The sequence below is a fragment of the Perca flavescens genome, chromosome 18, assembly GCF_004354835.1.
Source record: "Perca flavescens isolate YP-PL-M2 chromosome 18, PFLA_1.0, whole genome shotgun sequence".
In the NCBI taxonomy this organism is placed as follows: Eukaryota; Metazoa; Chordata; class Actinopteri; order Perciformes; family Percidae; genus Perca; species Perca flavescens.
This window is the reverse complement of record NC_041348.1, coordinates 10341963-10356028: the sequence shown is the minus strand read 5'-3', so window position 1 is coordinate 10356028 and position 14066 is coordinate 10341963. Positions and strand designations below refer to the sequence as shown.

Genomic DNA, 14066 nt, shown 5'->3' with positions numbered 1-14066 from the left:
GATATTGAAATCAAAAAGAAAAACAAAGAAAGAAGAAGAAGAAAAAAAAGATCTACCCCACCCACCCCCTCAACCCTGGATCTCTGTAAAACTCTAACAGGGCATGAGAGACCACGATAAAAAAAAACAATGCACGTACAGGTAGCGATTACAACAATAAAAAAACATTTTGAAAATGACACAATTAACCTTTACAATCAGAGATCACACAAAAAATAGAACAAGATTTACCCCAAAGATAGACTAGAATAACATATTATTTCAATTAACAGGTACTCCTCCCACATCTCAATCCCCCCTTCACCTACCCTACCTCATACCTCCCATTTCTTTTTTTCCTTTGCTGCTTAGTAAAGAGTGTTCCATTATTCTTTCTTATCTCTCTGCTGTTCATCTTAATCCATGCTCAAAATAGAAAAAAGAAAAGGCCAAACTACTTCAAATCAATGTTTGCATGAAAACACGCTGGTTGAACCTTTAAAACAATATTGTTTAAATGTACTAATTAAACAGTAACTGTGCATTATTGTATAACAAGCATGTTTTTCGGATGGCTTGTTCCCACTGTGTGGACTGTTCCAGACCATTAGGCCTGTTTATTTTCCTTTAAGTTTTCTGTCCCTTAGAGTTGCCGTACCCTCTGACGTCACTGGAAAGCGACAAGTAACAATGGTAAGTGAGCAAGCAATTTTCTCTGGCTCGTATATTTATTTTACTAAATCGTATTATTTGCCAATACAACATTACTCATAGTGCTTGACACGTTGACATTCGTGCTGCTTTGTAGTTACAGGCGGCGTTATGTCTTATTTGTGAAGTAACAGAATTAAAAGTAGTTAAGAGCCTACTAGCCAAAGGCTAACGTTAGCTGCCTTAGCTTTTTCCTCGGTTGGTAGCAGTCGTTATCCTAGCGCTTATTGGCATAGCTAGCTAGTCATTCATATTGTAGAAGTACCTTTTTACTTATTTTGATCGAGTTTGTTGTGTTTTATCGTGGCTGACAATGTTAAAGTTCGTTCCAGTTAATACAAGCTAGATATTCTGGCAGGTAGCTACCTTAACATAACAGCGACGTCACGTTAAGCAAACTTTAACTAACGTTACTAGCTACTGCTTAGGAAGAAATATAAAGGTCAGAATGCACTGGTGGATGCTTTTCTTCTCAGCTTTATTAACACATGTCTGATTTTATTTTAGGGTCAAAGCCAGAGTGGAGGCCACGGTCCGGGGGGAGGCAAGAAGGATGATAAGGTGAGAATGACACAGCTTCTGCTAGCTAACGGTAATGTCACAACTTGTTGTTTTGGTAACGCTAGCCAAGTACAATTCTTTTGTGTAGCTTCTGGACTAAACTAACTCGTTTATTATTGGCACTCAATTTTAAAATTAAAGCCAAAATTACATTTGCAAACAAATTGTATATTTGACATTTGATGACAAATATGTATATGTGACATATTATATTTAGGATGGTTTTAAATGACGGCTGCAATATCATATGTAATAAACAGTAAGGCGATCGCCTTATATTTATTTATTCATTCATTCAGTTAGAATCTACATTACTGGAAGATATTTTGTTTTGCCTCAGCTCTATTTTTCTCACTGTCTGACCAGCCAGCCAAACATGCTGTTTGTTAAACACTGGTCTACCACAGACTTCATTCAAAAATGAAGAGTAAAAAAAGCTTATCTACTACATGTAGGCAAATATCTTGTAGGGCAGTCTAGGGCTGCAAATAACGATTATTTTAATAATCGATTAATCTGTCGATTATTTTTTCGATGAATCTGATAAAAAAAACAAAAAGCATTAATTTACATCAACTCAATACATACATACTTGTTGTTTTAGTTAATAGTTGTGTAAAGGTAAGTAACCCAAATAGCAGATACAGACAAGACACACACAGACAGACACGCAGAGACACACATTCACACTTATTCATTAAATTATTACCATCATTGTAGTAAGTGCAAGTTAAGTTCCTTTATACACCACACACTAATATATTTGTCAACAATAACTGATATGGGACAAGCACATAATATATACATGACAACAGATTGAAAAATTAATGGGCCAAAAAAGGCGAGTGAATAAAATCATGTCTTTGTCTTGCAAACTATACCACCCCTGTTTTACTACTGTTATTAAGGAGCTAACGCTAGCTTGTCATGCTAGTCAGCTGGATAACGAGTAAACAGCAGCACCAGAAGAGGTACTGGAGGGACGGTACGTTCCTCACTTCAGAACGGAACAGAAGTAGGATAGTGTAGTGACTTTACCCTGCTGTTGAACTCCCTTCCTCCTCATCAAGGACTCTAACATGTTTACGTTTTAGGTGCTGACTCATCACCGTGGTGCGCCCGTGCCATGCCGTGTCGCTTTTGCTTATCTTGCAATTAACACGTTTTTGATTTATTTAGTGTGAAATGCTCCCACACCTTGGATGACTTAGGTCGTACTGATTTCTCTGCCTCCGCCGTGTGTTTCAGAACAACGTTACGGGTCTCTCTGGTCTCTCTCCATATTTCCTCTACCCCCGCTCTGCTCTTTTTTTCTTTTCTTTCGCTCCGTGCTGCGCCGCTCCGCGCTCAACTCAAATTCTTTTTATCTCCGCGACTGAGTGGCGTAATAGTTGCGCAACACAATGAATCGATAATGAAATTCGTTGCCAACTTTTTTAGTAATCAAATTTTATCGATTCGTTGTTGCAGCCCTAGGGCAGTCTGTGCCTAGGTAACAAACAACAAGTATTTAAACACTGTAGTTGATATGTGTTTCTCGCTATTACCTTTTCTGACACGTTTCATCCCACTTTGTCCCGATTGAAGGATAAGAAAAAGAAGTATGAGCCTCCAATTCCCACCAGAGTTGGCAAGAGAAAGAAGAAGACCAAGGGACCAGATGCTGCCAGTAAACTACCATTAGGTAAGGAACTGAAAAGGTGTTCCATTCTTACGGCTACCGCCTAGCATTATTTTAACTGGGGATGCTGTTTGGGAGTTATCCCTGACATCCCCGGTAGAGAGATTGTAACACAATTAAAATGCCTTATTTGGCATTATTGAATAAAAAGAGAACACAAAGCAACACTGCTGTAACTGATAAGGGGGTGGAAGCAGGATATTGACAGCGTTCAAGATTAAGAAGGTCTGTGAAACCAAGTGTTTGTGGTTGGATCAAATTGGTGTTTATTTATTTCTTTTTTCTTTTTCAATGTACGCTTTATGCTTCACGCTGTGTGTGTCTTTCAGTGACCCCTCACACTCAATGCCGTCTAAAGCTGCTGAAGCAGGAGCGGATCAAAGACTACCTGTTGATGGAGGAGGAGTTCATCAGAAACCAGGAGCAGATGAAGCCTCTGGAAGAGAAACAGGAGGTCAGTTCTTGTTACACATGTACCTCACTTGCTTTTGTGCGGTATATTTGGGTAAAATGTAGGTACAATAATCCTCTTGCCTTTTTTAATAGTACAATACAATTTATTGAACTGTGGTCATACTACAGAACTGACCAAATTTTCACCTCTCCTGCTATTTTTCTGTTACAATATTCCTGGTCTTATTTTTTACAGGAGGAGAGGTCTAAGGTGGACGACCTGCGGGGGACCCCCATGTCCGTGGGCACTCTGGAGGAAATCATCGATGACAACCACGCCATCGTTTCCACCTCAGTGGGATCAGAGCACTACGTCAGCATACTGTCCTTTGTGGATAAGGATCTGCTTGAGCCAGGCTGCTCTGTCCTGCTCAACCACAAGGTAATATCCACGGAGAATCCTTAATTTGGTTACCTTTTTTTTGAAAATGCATTCATAAGTCACAAGTTGTCCTGTGTTTGTGTGTCACTTGTAGGTTCATGCAGTGATTGGCGTGCTGATGGATGACACTGATCCCCTGGTGACGGTGATGAAGGTGGAGAAGGCCCCACAAGAAACCTACGCTGACATCGGAGGACTGGACAATCAGATCCAGGAGATCAAGGTGCAGTATATAATGCACTGCAATGTTAAAATGGGCCTGGGCCCTGAGTAGGCCACTGTTCAGCAAAAGTTACATAGCATTGCTTTAAAGTCGTTAGTGGTTAGAAAGCAAAAAAAATGCCAGAATTTAAAGTAGAGTGAGACCTTTTCCTGCAGCTCTATTTCTTCCCTCTTTGTTGCACGGGGCATATGCATGCGCAGAGCAGCCAGTGGGAATGCTCTTTCTCTCTTTGAAATGACCTGTGCTTGGCCAAAGTCTACCGTCACAAGTTAAATTTTCTAAAACCTGAAAACGGAGCAAGGAGGAAGTGCAGAAGTCTCTCAGACCACTTGAATTACAAAATGGTGAAAGATTATGGAAGTTTTTGCCCAATCACAAAAAAAGTAAGTTGGCCACCACAGCTTTTAAATTTATACTGCACCCAAAATCTTTGTAGTGTAAAATGCTCACCCCCTGTAACTTACAAGGTGGTCATTAAATGTTGGTTGCTTTGTCCCTCATAGAGAACCTACATCAATTAGTTATAATTACACATTTTTCACAACAGATAAAGGTATCGTATTACGGTATATTTTCTCAAACCACTTTTGCTGCATCATTTATTGTTTTCCATCTGTATTACTAGTTTTCTAAACAGAAATCAAATATTGATCACAATATGGCTAATACTTTTTGTAGCTTTCAGAGACCTGGTTACATCACTTGCAACTGAGCGACTAACTTAAGCAGGTTGAAGGTTGAATTGTTTATGTATATAACACTTCCGTTTTCTGTTGGTTTTAATAGGAGTCGGTGGAGCTGCCTCTCACGCATCCAGAGTATTATGAGGAGATGGGCATAAAGCCTCCCAAAGGTGTCATCCTATATGGAGCACCTGGCACAGGTGAGTGCTTCCATGTTACCAACAGTGGCTCTAAAACTCTAGAAACCCAATGGTGAACAATGTTGATTAGTGTTTTCCAAATCCCAAGATGACGTCGGCAAATGTCATGTTTTGCACAACTCAAAGAAATGGTTACGTTCATAGCGCAGTAAAGAAACAAGAAAATATTTACATTGAAGGAGCTGTAAACAGAGAATTTCACCTTCTTTTTTTTTTTTCTTAAAAAAATACTCAAAATTGATTATCAAAATAGTTGCCGATTAATTTAATAGTTGAAAACTAATCGATTAATCTTTGCAGCTCTAAAGATTTGACATTGTTTTTTTGTATCCACTTCCACTAAGTGATAGGGAAATGAAAAATATGGCAGCATTGTACTTGTTTTTTTAAGTTATTTCATGAAGGCTGAACATGGTACCTTACTTCTTACAGTCCACTTAAAATGCACGCAAAATGATCTCTTGCTCATAGAAAATGATTATAATAACCCCCATCACTCTTTATCATACACTGATAAAGAGAATCATATATACGGTATACACGTATGTACATGCATAGTCTAACCTTAAGTTTTCGGTTCGGTTTTCAAGTGAAATCCACACTAAAGGTGTATTTAGCCCTGGTTGACATCACTGGCAAATTCCATTTGGTCATTAGGGACCTTTTTGTTAAAGGGCACCACAGCAGGGAAGGTGAGAAACTGTCACCGACGTCCTGCAGCCGCTCAGTGCTGCCACTAAAAGTCTTCTACAGCCAGTGGCACACAGGTGGAATGATAAAAAAACAAAACGTCAGCAATTGTGAAAACAAAATAGACTGTGGGTCCTTTGTCACAGGGTACAGCATTTGAAAAAGTCCAATTTTTCCAAATTTACAAATCAAATCCGTTATTCACTGGACAATGGTTATTAAAGGTGCACTATGAGTTCCTGCATGGTTTCAGCACGGTTTCATTTTTGTCTCAAATTGTAGGCATCTCTCCTTGATCTGCTAGCTGCCTGCCCCCCAAATACAAAAAAAAAAGCCCAGTTTCGGGAATCCACACAGGGGTGGTAAACGTCAAACACTAGGGGCACAGGCTGTGCACCAAAATACAACAAACTACATTCCAGCCAATCAGCGACAAGATGGTTGGGGGAAGGGGCTGGGGGTTAGTGACAGTTATGCCGCGTTCTATTTACCTCTACAACTCGTTTTTTTACGAGGTCAAAGTCGGAAACACACGCCCCCTGACCTCGTATTTACGAGCTCGGAACTCGTACAACCTCGCAGTACCCCAAGTTCAAAATCCAACATGGCTGCCCCCTGTATCAACAATTGTGAAAGCTGCAGTAACATCAAGTTATAAGCACTATCTTATTTGTGTCTCACACAGGCATGTCCAACTTCTATCTGTGGACATGTTGCGCTGTTTGCATGCACAAAAAACAGCGTAATGCGTTGTTATCAACTGGTAGAGTTTGCTCCGTTTTGTTTTTACTTGGAACGTCAACAGAAGTGACGTCATGCAGGAACTCATAGCGCACCTTTTTAATAATAAGGGTTAAGGGAAGTGCACTTTGCTTCAGCTTGGCTGTGAATTTCAATACAATCTCTTTATTGGTTTATTTTGTTTATGAAGAACTACATATCACGGTTACATATAGAATAGCGCAGACATAACGTTTAATTCCTGCACAAAGGCAAAGGGAAGAATAATCTTTGTGTCAATCGTTATATATTTCTTTTTTTTACTGTCTTTTTGAGGATCATATGCACAAAGATAACGTGTATTGCCAGAATCTGGGGCGAATAGTAAGAACCCGTCAGACATAATACATGTCTGTAATCGTTTTAAAAGAGCCATAATAATCTTAGTTAGTCTTCAGTGCTGCTAGTGGCACCCCTTCGTTGTTGGGAACCTTATTACCTTTTTATGAACCTAGTTTATGAAATAACACAATAGATACACTGACCTATCTTTTTTTTTTTTTTTTTTTTTTTTTTTTATAAAGGTTTTGACCAGGCAATAATACAAAAAGTACCTTCCATCTTTATTTTTATTGTCACTATCTAATACTGCCACACATTCCCCAGAAAATTTTGATTTTTGTATGTGTATTCAAATTGGATAGAAAATAGTTTTATTATATCTCAATAAAAAATTGTTAAAAAGACAACAATTGCAAATAAAACCTAGTCAGCATTGCAGAAAGTGCAAATTTCTTGCAGTTGTGGTATTAATCTTGTATCGATGTGAATGTTATGTTGCAACTGGATGGTGACCGAAGGAGACTAATCTAACTACACAATAACGTGTGTGACAGTTTCTAGGTGCATCTGGGAGGTGTGTGACATTTAGGGCTCCTACAAGCCCTTTTGAACTCAAATAAGAGATTTCTGGCAGAGAAAAATACATAAAGTGTATATCCTGCAAAAATAGACAAGAACAAACCTCTTCACTGAATGGGGGGAGAAAAAAAAGAAGCCAATTAAATGAGATATCTGACAGAAAATGTCACCGGGAACTGCCCACGCATTTGCAAATGAAATGGCTGCAGCTCTTTCTCTAAAGTGACATTCTGTTTACACGCTTTTACCTTTTTTTTTTTTTTTTTTTTTTATGGAAAACGTCTCCAAAATGGAAATGTCACAGATCAATTTAAGTATCTCAAAAATCCAGTCTTTGTGTTGCTGTTCTACCCTACCAGTAATTAATGATGTAGTTGTTGTATTCTCATGCTAAATAAATACTTAAAAATGTGGCAAAGAGTGAATGTATGTTTATTTTATGCGTTTACCAGGCAAGACACTGCTGGCCAAGGCCGTAGCCAATCAGACGTCAGCCACCTTCCTGCGCGTTGTGGGCTCGGAGCTGATCCAGAAGTACCTGGGAGACGGGCCCAAGCTGGTCCGGGAGCTCTTCAGGGTGGCAGAGGAGTACGCGCCCTCCATCGTCTTCATCGATGAGATTGATGCCATTGGCACTAAGAGGTACGCGGATGTCTGCTTCAGACTATTCATCAAATTTCAGTATGCACATCACACTTTGCAAGTTTTTGTCAAGTGGCCATGATATCATGCAGTAGCTGTAGCTTTCTTCCTCCTTTCCAGAGAGGCACCAGGACAGGACTAGTGTAGAGAATACAAAATCAAAAACTTTTTGTCTGATTGTCATAGCAAAATGTAAAAAAATAAATAAAAAAAAGACTGAGGTTGACCTGCGTGAATAATGAATGAGCTACTCTCTAAACCTCATGGAAAATACGGCAAACAACCCCGTTAAATGGGTTTGTGCTAACAAGACTGAATTCCTGGAGTCTGAGGATGTAGCGCCATGTAGTGGATTCTATAAAGTGCTCATATTATGCTTTTTGGCTTTTTCCCTTTCCTTTATTGTGTTTATATATCTTTTTTTGTGCACGTTATAGGTTTACAAAGTGAAAAAGCCCAAAGTCCACCCCAAAGGGTCTTACCATCTCCAACAGAAAACACTGTTCACAAACTGCTCCAAACAGCTCTATTGTAGTCCAGCCTTTACTTCAGAGACGAACGTGCGTCACTTTGTAACACACGTTATAATGCTCGCCTAGCTGCTAGCGTGGCCCGCCCTCATACTCTGCTTCTGACTGGCTAGTAGTCCTTACCTAGCTACTGCACATGTCCAACTCCCAACAAAGATGGAACAGAAGTGAGATGCCTCACTCGGCAGCTAAAACGGAGAGCTCAACACACAGGGTGAAAAGAGGAGCTGCAGCAATGTGTAGTACAACAAAAATGTTTTTATTTTTTATTAAACCCATGTAGACCTATTCTGATATAACCTCTAAATACAATTATGAGCCTGAAAATGAGCATAATATGAGCACCTTTTAACATAAGCGTGTATTTCCTCTGTGTTGTGTAGGTATGACTCTAACTCTGGCGGTGAGAGGGAAATCCAGAGGACCATGCTGGAGCTGCTCAATCAGCTGGATGGCTTCGACTCCCGAGGAGACGTCAAAGTTATCATGGCCACCAACCGGATAGAAACCCTGGATCCAGCCCTCATCAGACCTGGTCAGTCCCATCCTGTCTGTCTTATAGACCAGTCCCTCTAGAAAAACACGATTATGCGATCGCATAATTCAATGCATAATCAACCAAAGTCCGCATATTTTCAAATACGTCGCTCTTTCGCTGCATAAATTGCCGATTTCCGCGCAAAATATGCGGGGCTTGCATGATTCCATAATCCCCGCATTTTCGTTGCAAAAAAGTCACATATATCTTAGCAGAAAGTTGAAAAATGTTGTTTACTTCACTCAAGAGCAGCCATTTTCCCCTGTTGCCATGGGAACGTTATGAAGTGATCTAATTATGTAATCAAATCACTTTTTTTTTCTCTTTTTCATCAAACCGCAGTTTTTGCAAGTTCCCGCAAATTTTGCAAGTTCCCGCAATTTCATCGCATAAAATTGAGTAAATATCCTGCATATTCCATCGCATTTTTTAAGAAAACGTGCAGCATAATTAAGGATTTTTTCCCGCAACAATCACAAAAAACTCTGCATTTTTCCGGATAGACATTTTGGGAAATGGTTGTATTCTGAGTCATGGCAGGAAGTAGAAATTATGTCAAGATAGATTTTGCTTTTGGAACTATGTTTGTTTTAGTTTTTTCCTCTTTGGCAAACACTCTTGTGTTGTGTTGTCTGACATTTTTGACGCCTTTTTTTCACAGTTTGTTTTTGCTTTTTCCAACGTTTTAAATTGTTAAATTTTTCTTCTACACATTTTCCGCGTTTATTTCTACGTCCCATATTTTCTGATATAAAACAAAAATTGAAAACGGGTCAATGTGACCCGAAGTTAAAACGTTTATCTATGTTAAAGGTGGTCACTACCACAAATGAATGTACTTCCACAAAATGCTTTCTCATTATTATTTCTTAAAGACTCAAGAGTAATTCACGTTTCCTCTTGACTGAAAACATGTTTTTGCTGGTTTGAAAAAAAATTCTTGGTAATTTCAAAGATTAATTATTCATTTGATTGATTTGAACAGTTATTAATTGGTTTTAGGCTTGCACTGGGACTGTTGCGGTGTGGTCAGTTGATCAGGTCTTCTTTAAAATGCTTTACTGTAACCGACGGTAAGAGCTCGGGGTTTGGGAGTGTGGGCAGAAAAACGTTTTAAATTGGCAAAACTGGAAGACGCTCTTTTCAGCAGGTTGCAAGCAGTTTATGACGTTGTAGTTTTCTTCTTCTCTCCTCCTCCTCCTCCTCAGGGAGAATCGACCGTAAGATCGAGTTTCCCCTGCCGGATGAGAAGACCAAAAGGAGGATCTTCCAGATCCACACCAGCCGCATGACCGTAGCAGATGATGTCACCCTTGATGACCTCATCCTGGCTAAGGACGACCTATCAGGAGCAGACATTAAGGTAAGCTGCAACCATGGTCCACTTACAGCTGCAGACTGGGTTTCCCTCTGATCCCAGTAGCTGGTAGGGCTGCACCATATGAGGAAAATATCGAATTGCGATTATTTTGATTCTGATATTGTGATTTGCGATAAGATTGACGATATTGGAGGGAATGATAATTTTTGTATCTATTATTCTCATTTTTGTTGAAAATGAGAAGAAAAGACTAAGAAGACTTGCATCTTGCACTAGTTGATGTTGCGATGTCGATAGAATTGCAATTAATTGTGCAGCCCTAGTAGCTGGTTCCAAAATCTACTTAGCAGTTTGACTTTTTGACCCGCCACATTGCTCTTCAGATCACAACGGATCTTACAGATAAAGGGTAGGCCAATAGAACATGGCATTTTCCAACCATAGCCCAAACTTACATGCACTGCATTTTCTTTTCTTTTGTGTTCTTTCTTTACTCCTACAGATGTAATAGTATCTGTGAGAGTCTTAACATAAGAGTGGTTTAAGAAGCATGGTTGGGGTTTTGTCCAATCAAAGTGCATCCTGTCACTGAAGATGTACTCTGTTTTTTGTTTCCTTAATTTGCTCCATTGTGCTTCAAGGGCTGTTATTCTAAATTATTGTAGTATCAGCACTTGTTTGATTGTATTACGTTCTCCATTTAACAAGATCTGATCCAAAGGTTACTGTACGCTGAACTCTTTACTTCTCACTGACTCAACTCTGCTGCCCTCATGTGGGAATCTGACAGAATTACACTCAAGAGTGGCTTTCCAGCAGTCTGCATGATACTTAAATATAGTTAGTTTTGTGTAATTTATCAAGTGACTTCGGTCATTTGCAATAGTTGGTATTGAGCAGAAAATAATTCACCAGCTTCTCGGATATCTCATACTGTCAGTGTTGAAAAACCTAATATGAACCAACGTGTACGTTTTAGTGAGATAACTCCACCCAAACTCTTACCTGGCCTGAAAGGTAGCCGAGGTTCATCCTGTGGTCTGAACTGACTTGAATTATGTCTCTCTAGAATTCATTTCAAAGGTGACAGGTTGTAGTAGTGGAATACAAGTAGAATTTAAAAACCACTTACAGCCAACTTTAGTTAAATAATAGATAGTGTTTATACAACATTGTCAAAGAAATGAGTCGTAGTTTCTGTTATAACTCCAAAGCAGCTATTTCTGTATTTTAGTAGTTTTGTCGTGTTGTTGTTGCATGAGTGACTAGTAAACCCTGTTAAGCAGGAAAGTGAAGTTGACACATAATTCCACTTAATGACCAGTCAAAGCAGAGCATTGTTACTGCTGCTCCCCCACCGTGTTAGACTGAGCTTCCGCAATCATTCTTACTGTGGTGGAAACTGTGTATGCCTCCTTTTTTACAGAAAAAAAAAAAATAGTAAGGCTGAAATCGAGCTCGACCCTTTGTGATAGTGTTGAAAAACCTAATATGAACCAACGTGTACGTTTTAGTGAGATAACTCCACCCAAACTCTTACCTGGCCTGAAAGGTGGCCGAGGTTCATCCTGTGGTCTGAACTGACTTGAATTATGTCTCTCTAGAATTCATTTCAAAGGTGACAGGTTGTCGTAGTGGAATACAAGTAGAATTAAAAACCACTTACAGCCAGCTTTAGTTAAATAATAGATAGTGTTTATTAGGGGTGGGAATCACCAGAGGTACCACGTTACGATATTATCACGATACTTAGGTCACGATACGATATTATTGCGATTTTAAACATATTGCGATATTCTGCAATATATTGCAATTTATTACCTTTTTTTCCAACTTCATTATTATGTCCCCAAAGGAAAACTTTGTCAACATCTGTTTGTTCATCTCACATGAATTTTATTGCTGTAAAATGTGACTGTCAAGCTGACTAACTAACCAGCACTTTAATGAATATGTTATAAATGTTGTATACACCTGGCAAACTGAACTGTTTGCATTTTTAATTAAGGTGGACTGGACTGTAATACCAACAGGTATGCACTGCTGTGCTACTACAGGTATTTTTTACAATTAAAATGAGTACAAAAAGCGCGTAGCGGAGTCACGTACCTTGGTTCCGGTGTTTTTAGCAAGTGACAAAATCCTTCATTTTCCACAACGTTGTATGGACGCAGGTCTTTGCACATGAAGTAGGCGATGGCTTGAGTTATTTTCTTAGCTCGCTCTGAATTGGGAGGTAGCTTTGTCAAGCTAAGTGTGTCCAGTGTTGGTTGGTTTTTTGGCGGAGCTGGTTTAGCATTAGCTTTACCGTCCTCGGCTAACGCTAACTCTGAGATGAGCCCTCATGTTTGTGGTATTCCCTGAGTATTTTATTTGCATACGACACTCCTTGCAAATCCCATGTCTCATGTCCATCTCCGTTGTCCCCCACCTTGTTAAAAAATCCCAAAAAAGTCCAAACACTTGATTTAAACGCAGATGGTGCATTTCTGATTTCTTTCTCTGACGCTGCCATGTTTATTTTATCTACATCCTCCTGCACGCTGACAGTCACCCCGCTGACCTCACCAGAAAACAAACAGCGCCATCTGGTGGACTGAATAAGCAATTGATTTTATTATTATACTACCAAAAAGTTAAATTCTGATGTGCAATTTAAATAATAAAAGATTGATACTTGGCGCCTGTGTATCGATACAGTATTGCCACGAGAAATATCTCAATACTATGCTGTATCGATTTTTTTCCCCCAGCCCTAGTGTTTATACATTGTCAAAGAAATGAGTCGTAGTTTCTGTTATAACTCCAAAGCAGCTATTTCTGTATTTTAGTAGTTTTGTCGTGTTGTTGTTGCATGAGTGACTAATAAAACCTGTTAAGCAGGAAAGTGAAGTTGACACATAATTCCACTTAATGACCAGTCAAAGCAGAGCATTGTTACTGCTGCTCCCCCACCGTGTTAGACTGAGCTTCCGCAATCATTCTTACTGTGGTGGAAACTGTGTATGCCTCCTTTTTTACAGAAAAAAAATAAAATAGTAAAGCTGAAATCAAGCTTGACCCTTTGTGTTCATGTCCCCCCCCCACTCTTCTCTCCCTGTGTCCTCCCAGGCCATCTGCACAGAAGCAGGCCTCATGGCTCTGCGGGAGCGCCGTATGAAAGTCACCAACGAAGACTTCAAGAAGTCCAAGGAGAACGTCCTGTACAAGAAGCAGGAGGGCACGCCGGAGGGGCTCTACCTCTAACCTTCAAACTTTTCGGTTTCTCTCCCTCTCAGCCCACCACTCCCCCCTACTCTTATCTATCGCTGTGTGAAAGAGAGGAGGCAGCAGTTGAGTTGTCTGTCTCCCCAGAGAGTTTTGATATATTTTGTGCATGTCATTGTCTGGCTTATCCCACTCTCCTGTTACCGTTATGTGATTAAAAGGACAACAACAATAAATGGTGGTAGTGTGTAAGTCATCATTTTTTTTTTTATTTTTTTTTTTTCTGGAGCGTTTTAGCTCGCAGCACCCTCGCAAATCTTGTTTGTACAGAGGCAGCATCTGTTGACGTCTGGCGCTTATTGGATTTCCGTATATTGAGTTCATCGCCGTTCTGTAATATCTTGAGATAATTAATCGCATGAATTATTCATTTAGTTCGGTCTCTGCGCCCTTGGTGTCACAGACAGAATCCATCGTGTCAATATGCAGTCGTGGCTTTGGCCTTACTTGTGTTCTCACATACTTCTCTGAGGATGATAACCCTGTAATAGCCAGAGCCCAGAGATGAGACAAAGCCCTGAAGGACTTCCCCATTCTCTCCTTTTTGTATTTGTTTGTATTTTT

The 14066-nt window shown here is 39.7% G+C and overlaps 1 protein-coding gene across 1 annotated transcript; it reads left to right on the top strand.

Moving 5' to 3' along the window:
* Positions 1-625: 625 nt before the first annotated feature.
* On the top strand, positions 626-13698 carry LOC114573219 (26S proteasome regulatory subunit 4). The gene is made up of 11 exons (XM_028605247.1): positions 626-672; positions 1198-1251; positions 2839-2935; positions 3262-3386; positions 3582-3767; positions 3862-3990; positions 4777-4873; positions 7657-7846; positions 8760-8911; positions 10123-10277; positions 13347-13698. The coding sequence occupies exons 1-11, from the start codon at positions 670-672 to the stop codon at positions 13479-13481; spliced, it is 1323 nt and encodes a 440-aa protein (XP_028461048.1). The 5' UTR covers positions 626-669; the 3' UTR covers positions 13482-13698.
* Positions 13699-14066: the final 368 nt, after the last annotated feature.

What these genes read in the sequence shown, in the direction of transcription:
- LOC114573219 (XM_028605247.1), top strand. An exon ending in CTCTGGAAGAGAAACAGGAG is followed by an intron (nt 3,387 to 3,581) that starts GTCAGTTCTTGT and finishes TATTTTTTACAG; the next exon opens with GAGGAGAGGTCTAAGGTGGA. An exon ending in GATGCCATTGGCACTAAGAG is followed by an intron (nt 7,847 to 8,759) that starts GTACGCGGATGT and finishes TGTGTTGTGTAG; the next exon opens with GTATGACTCTAACTCTGGCG.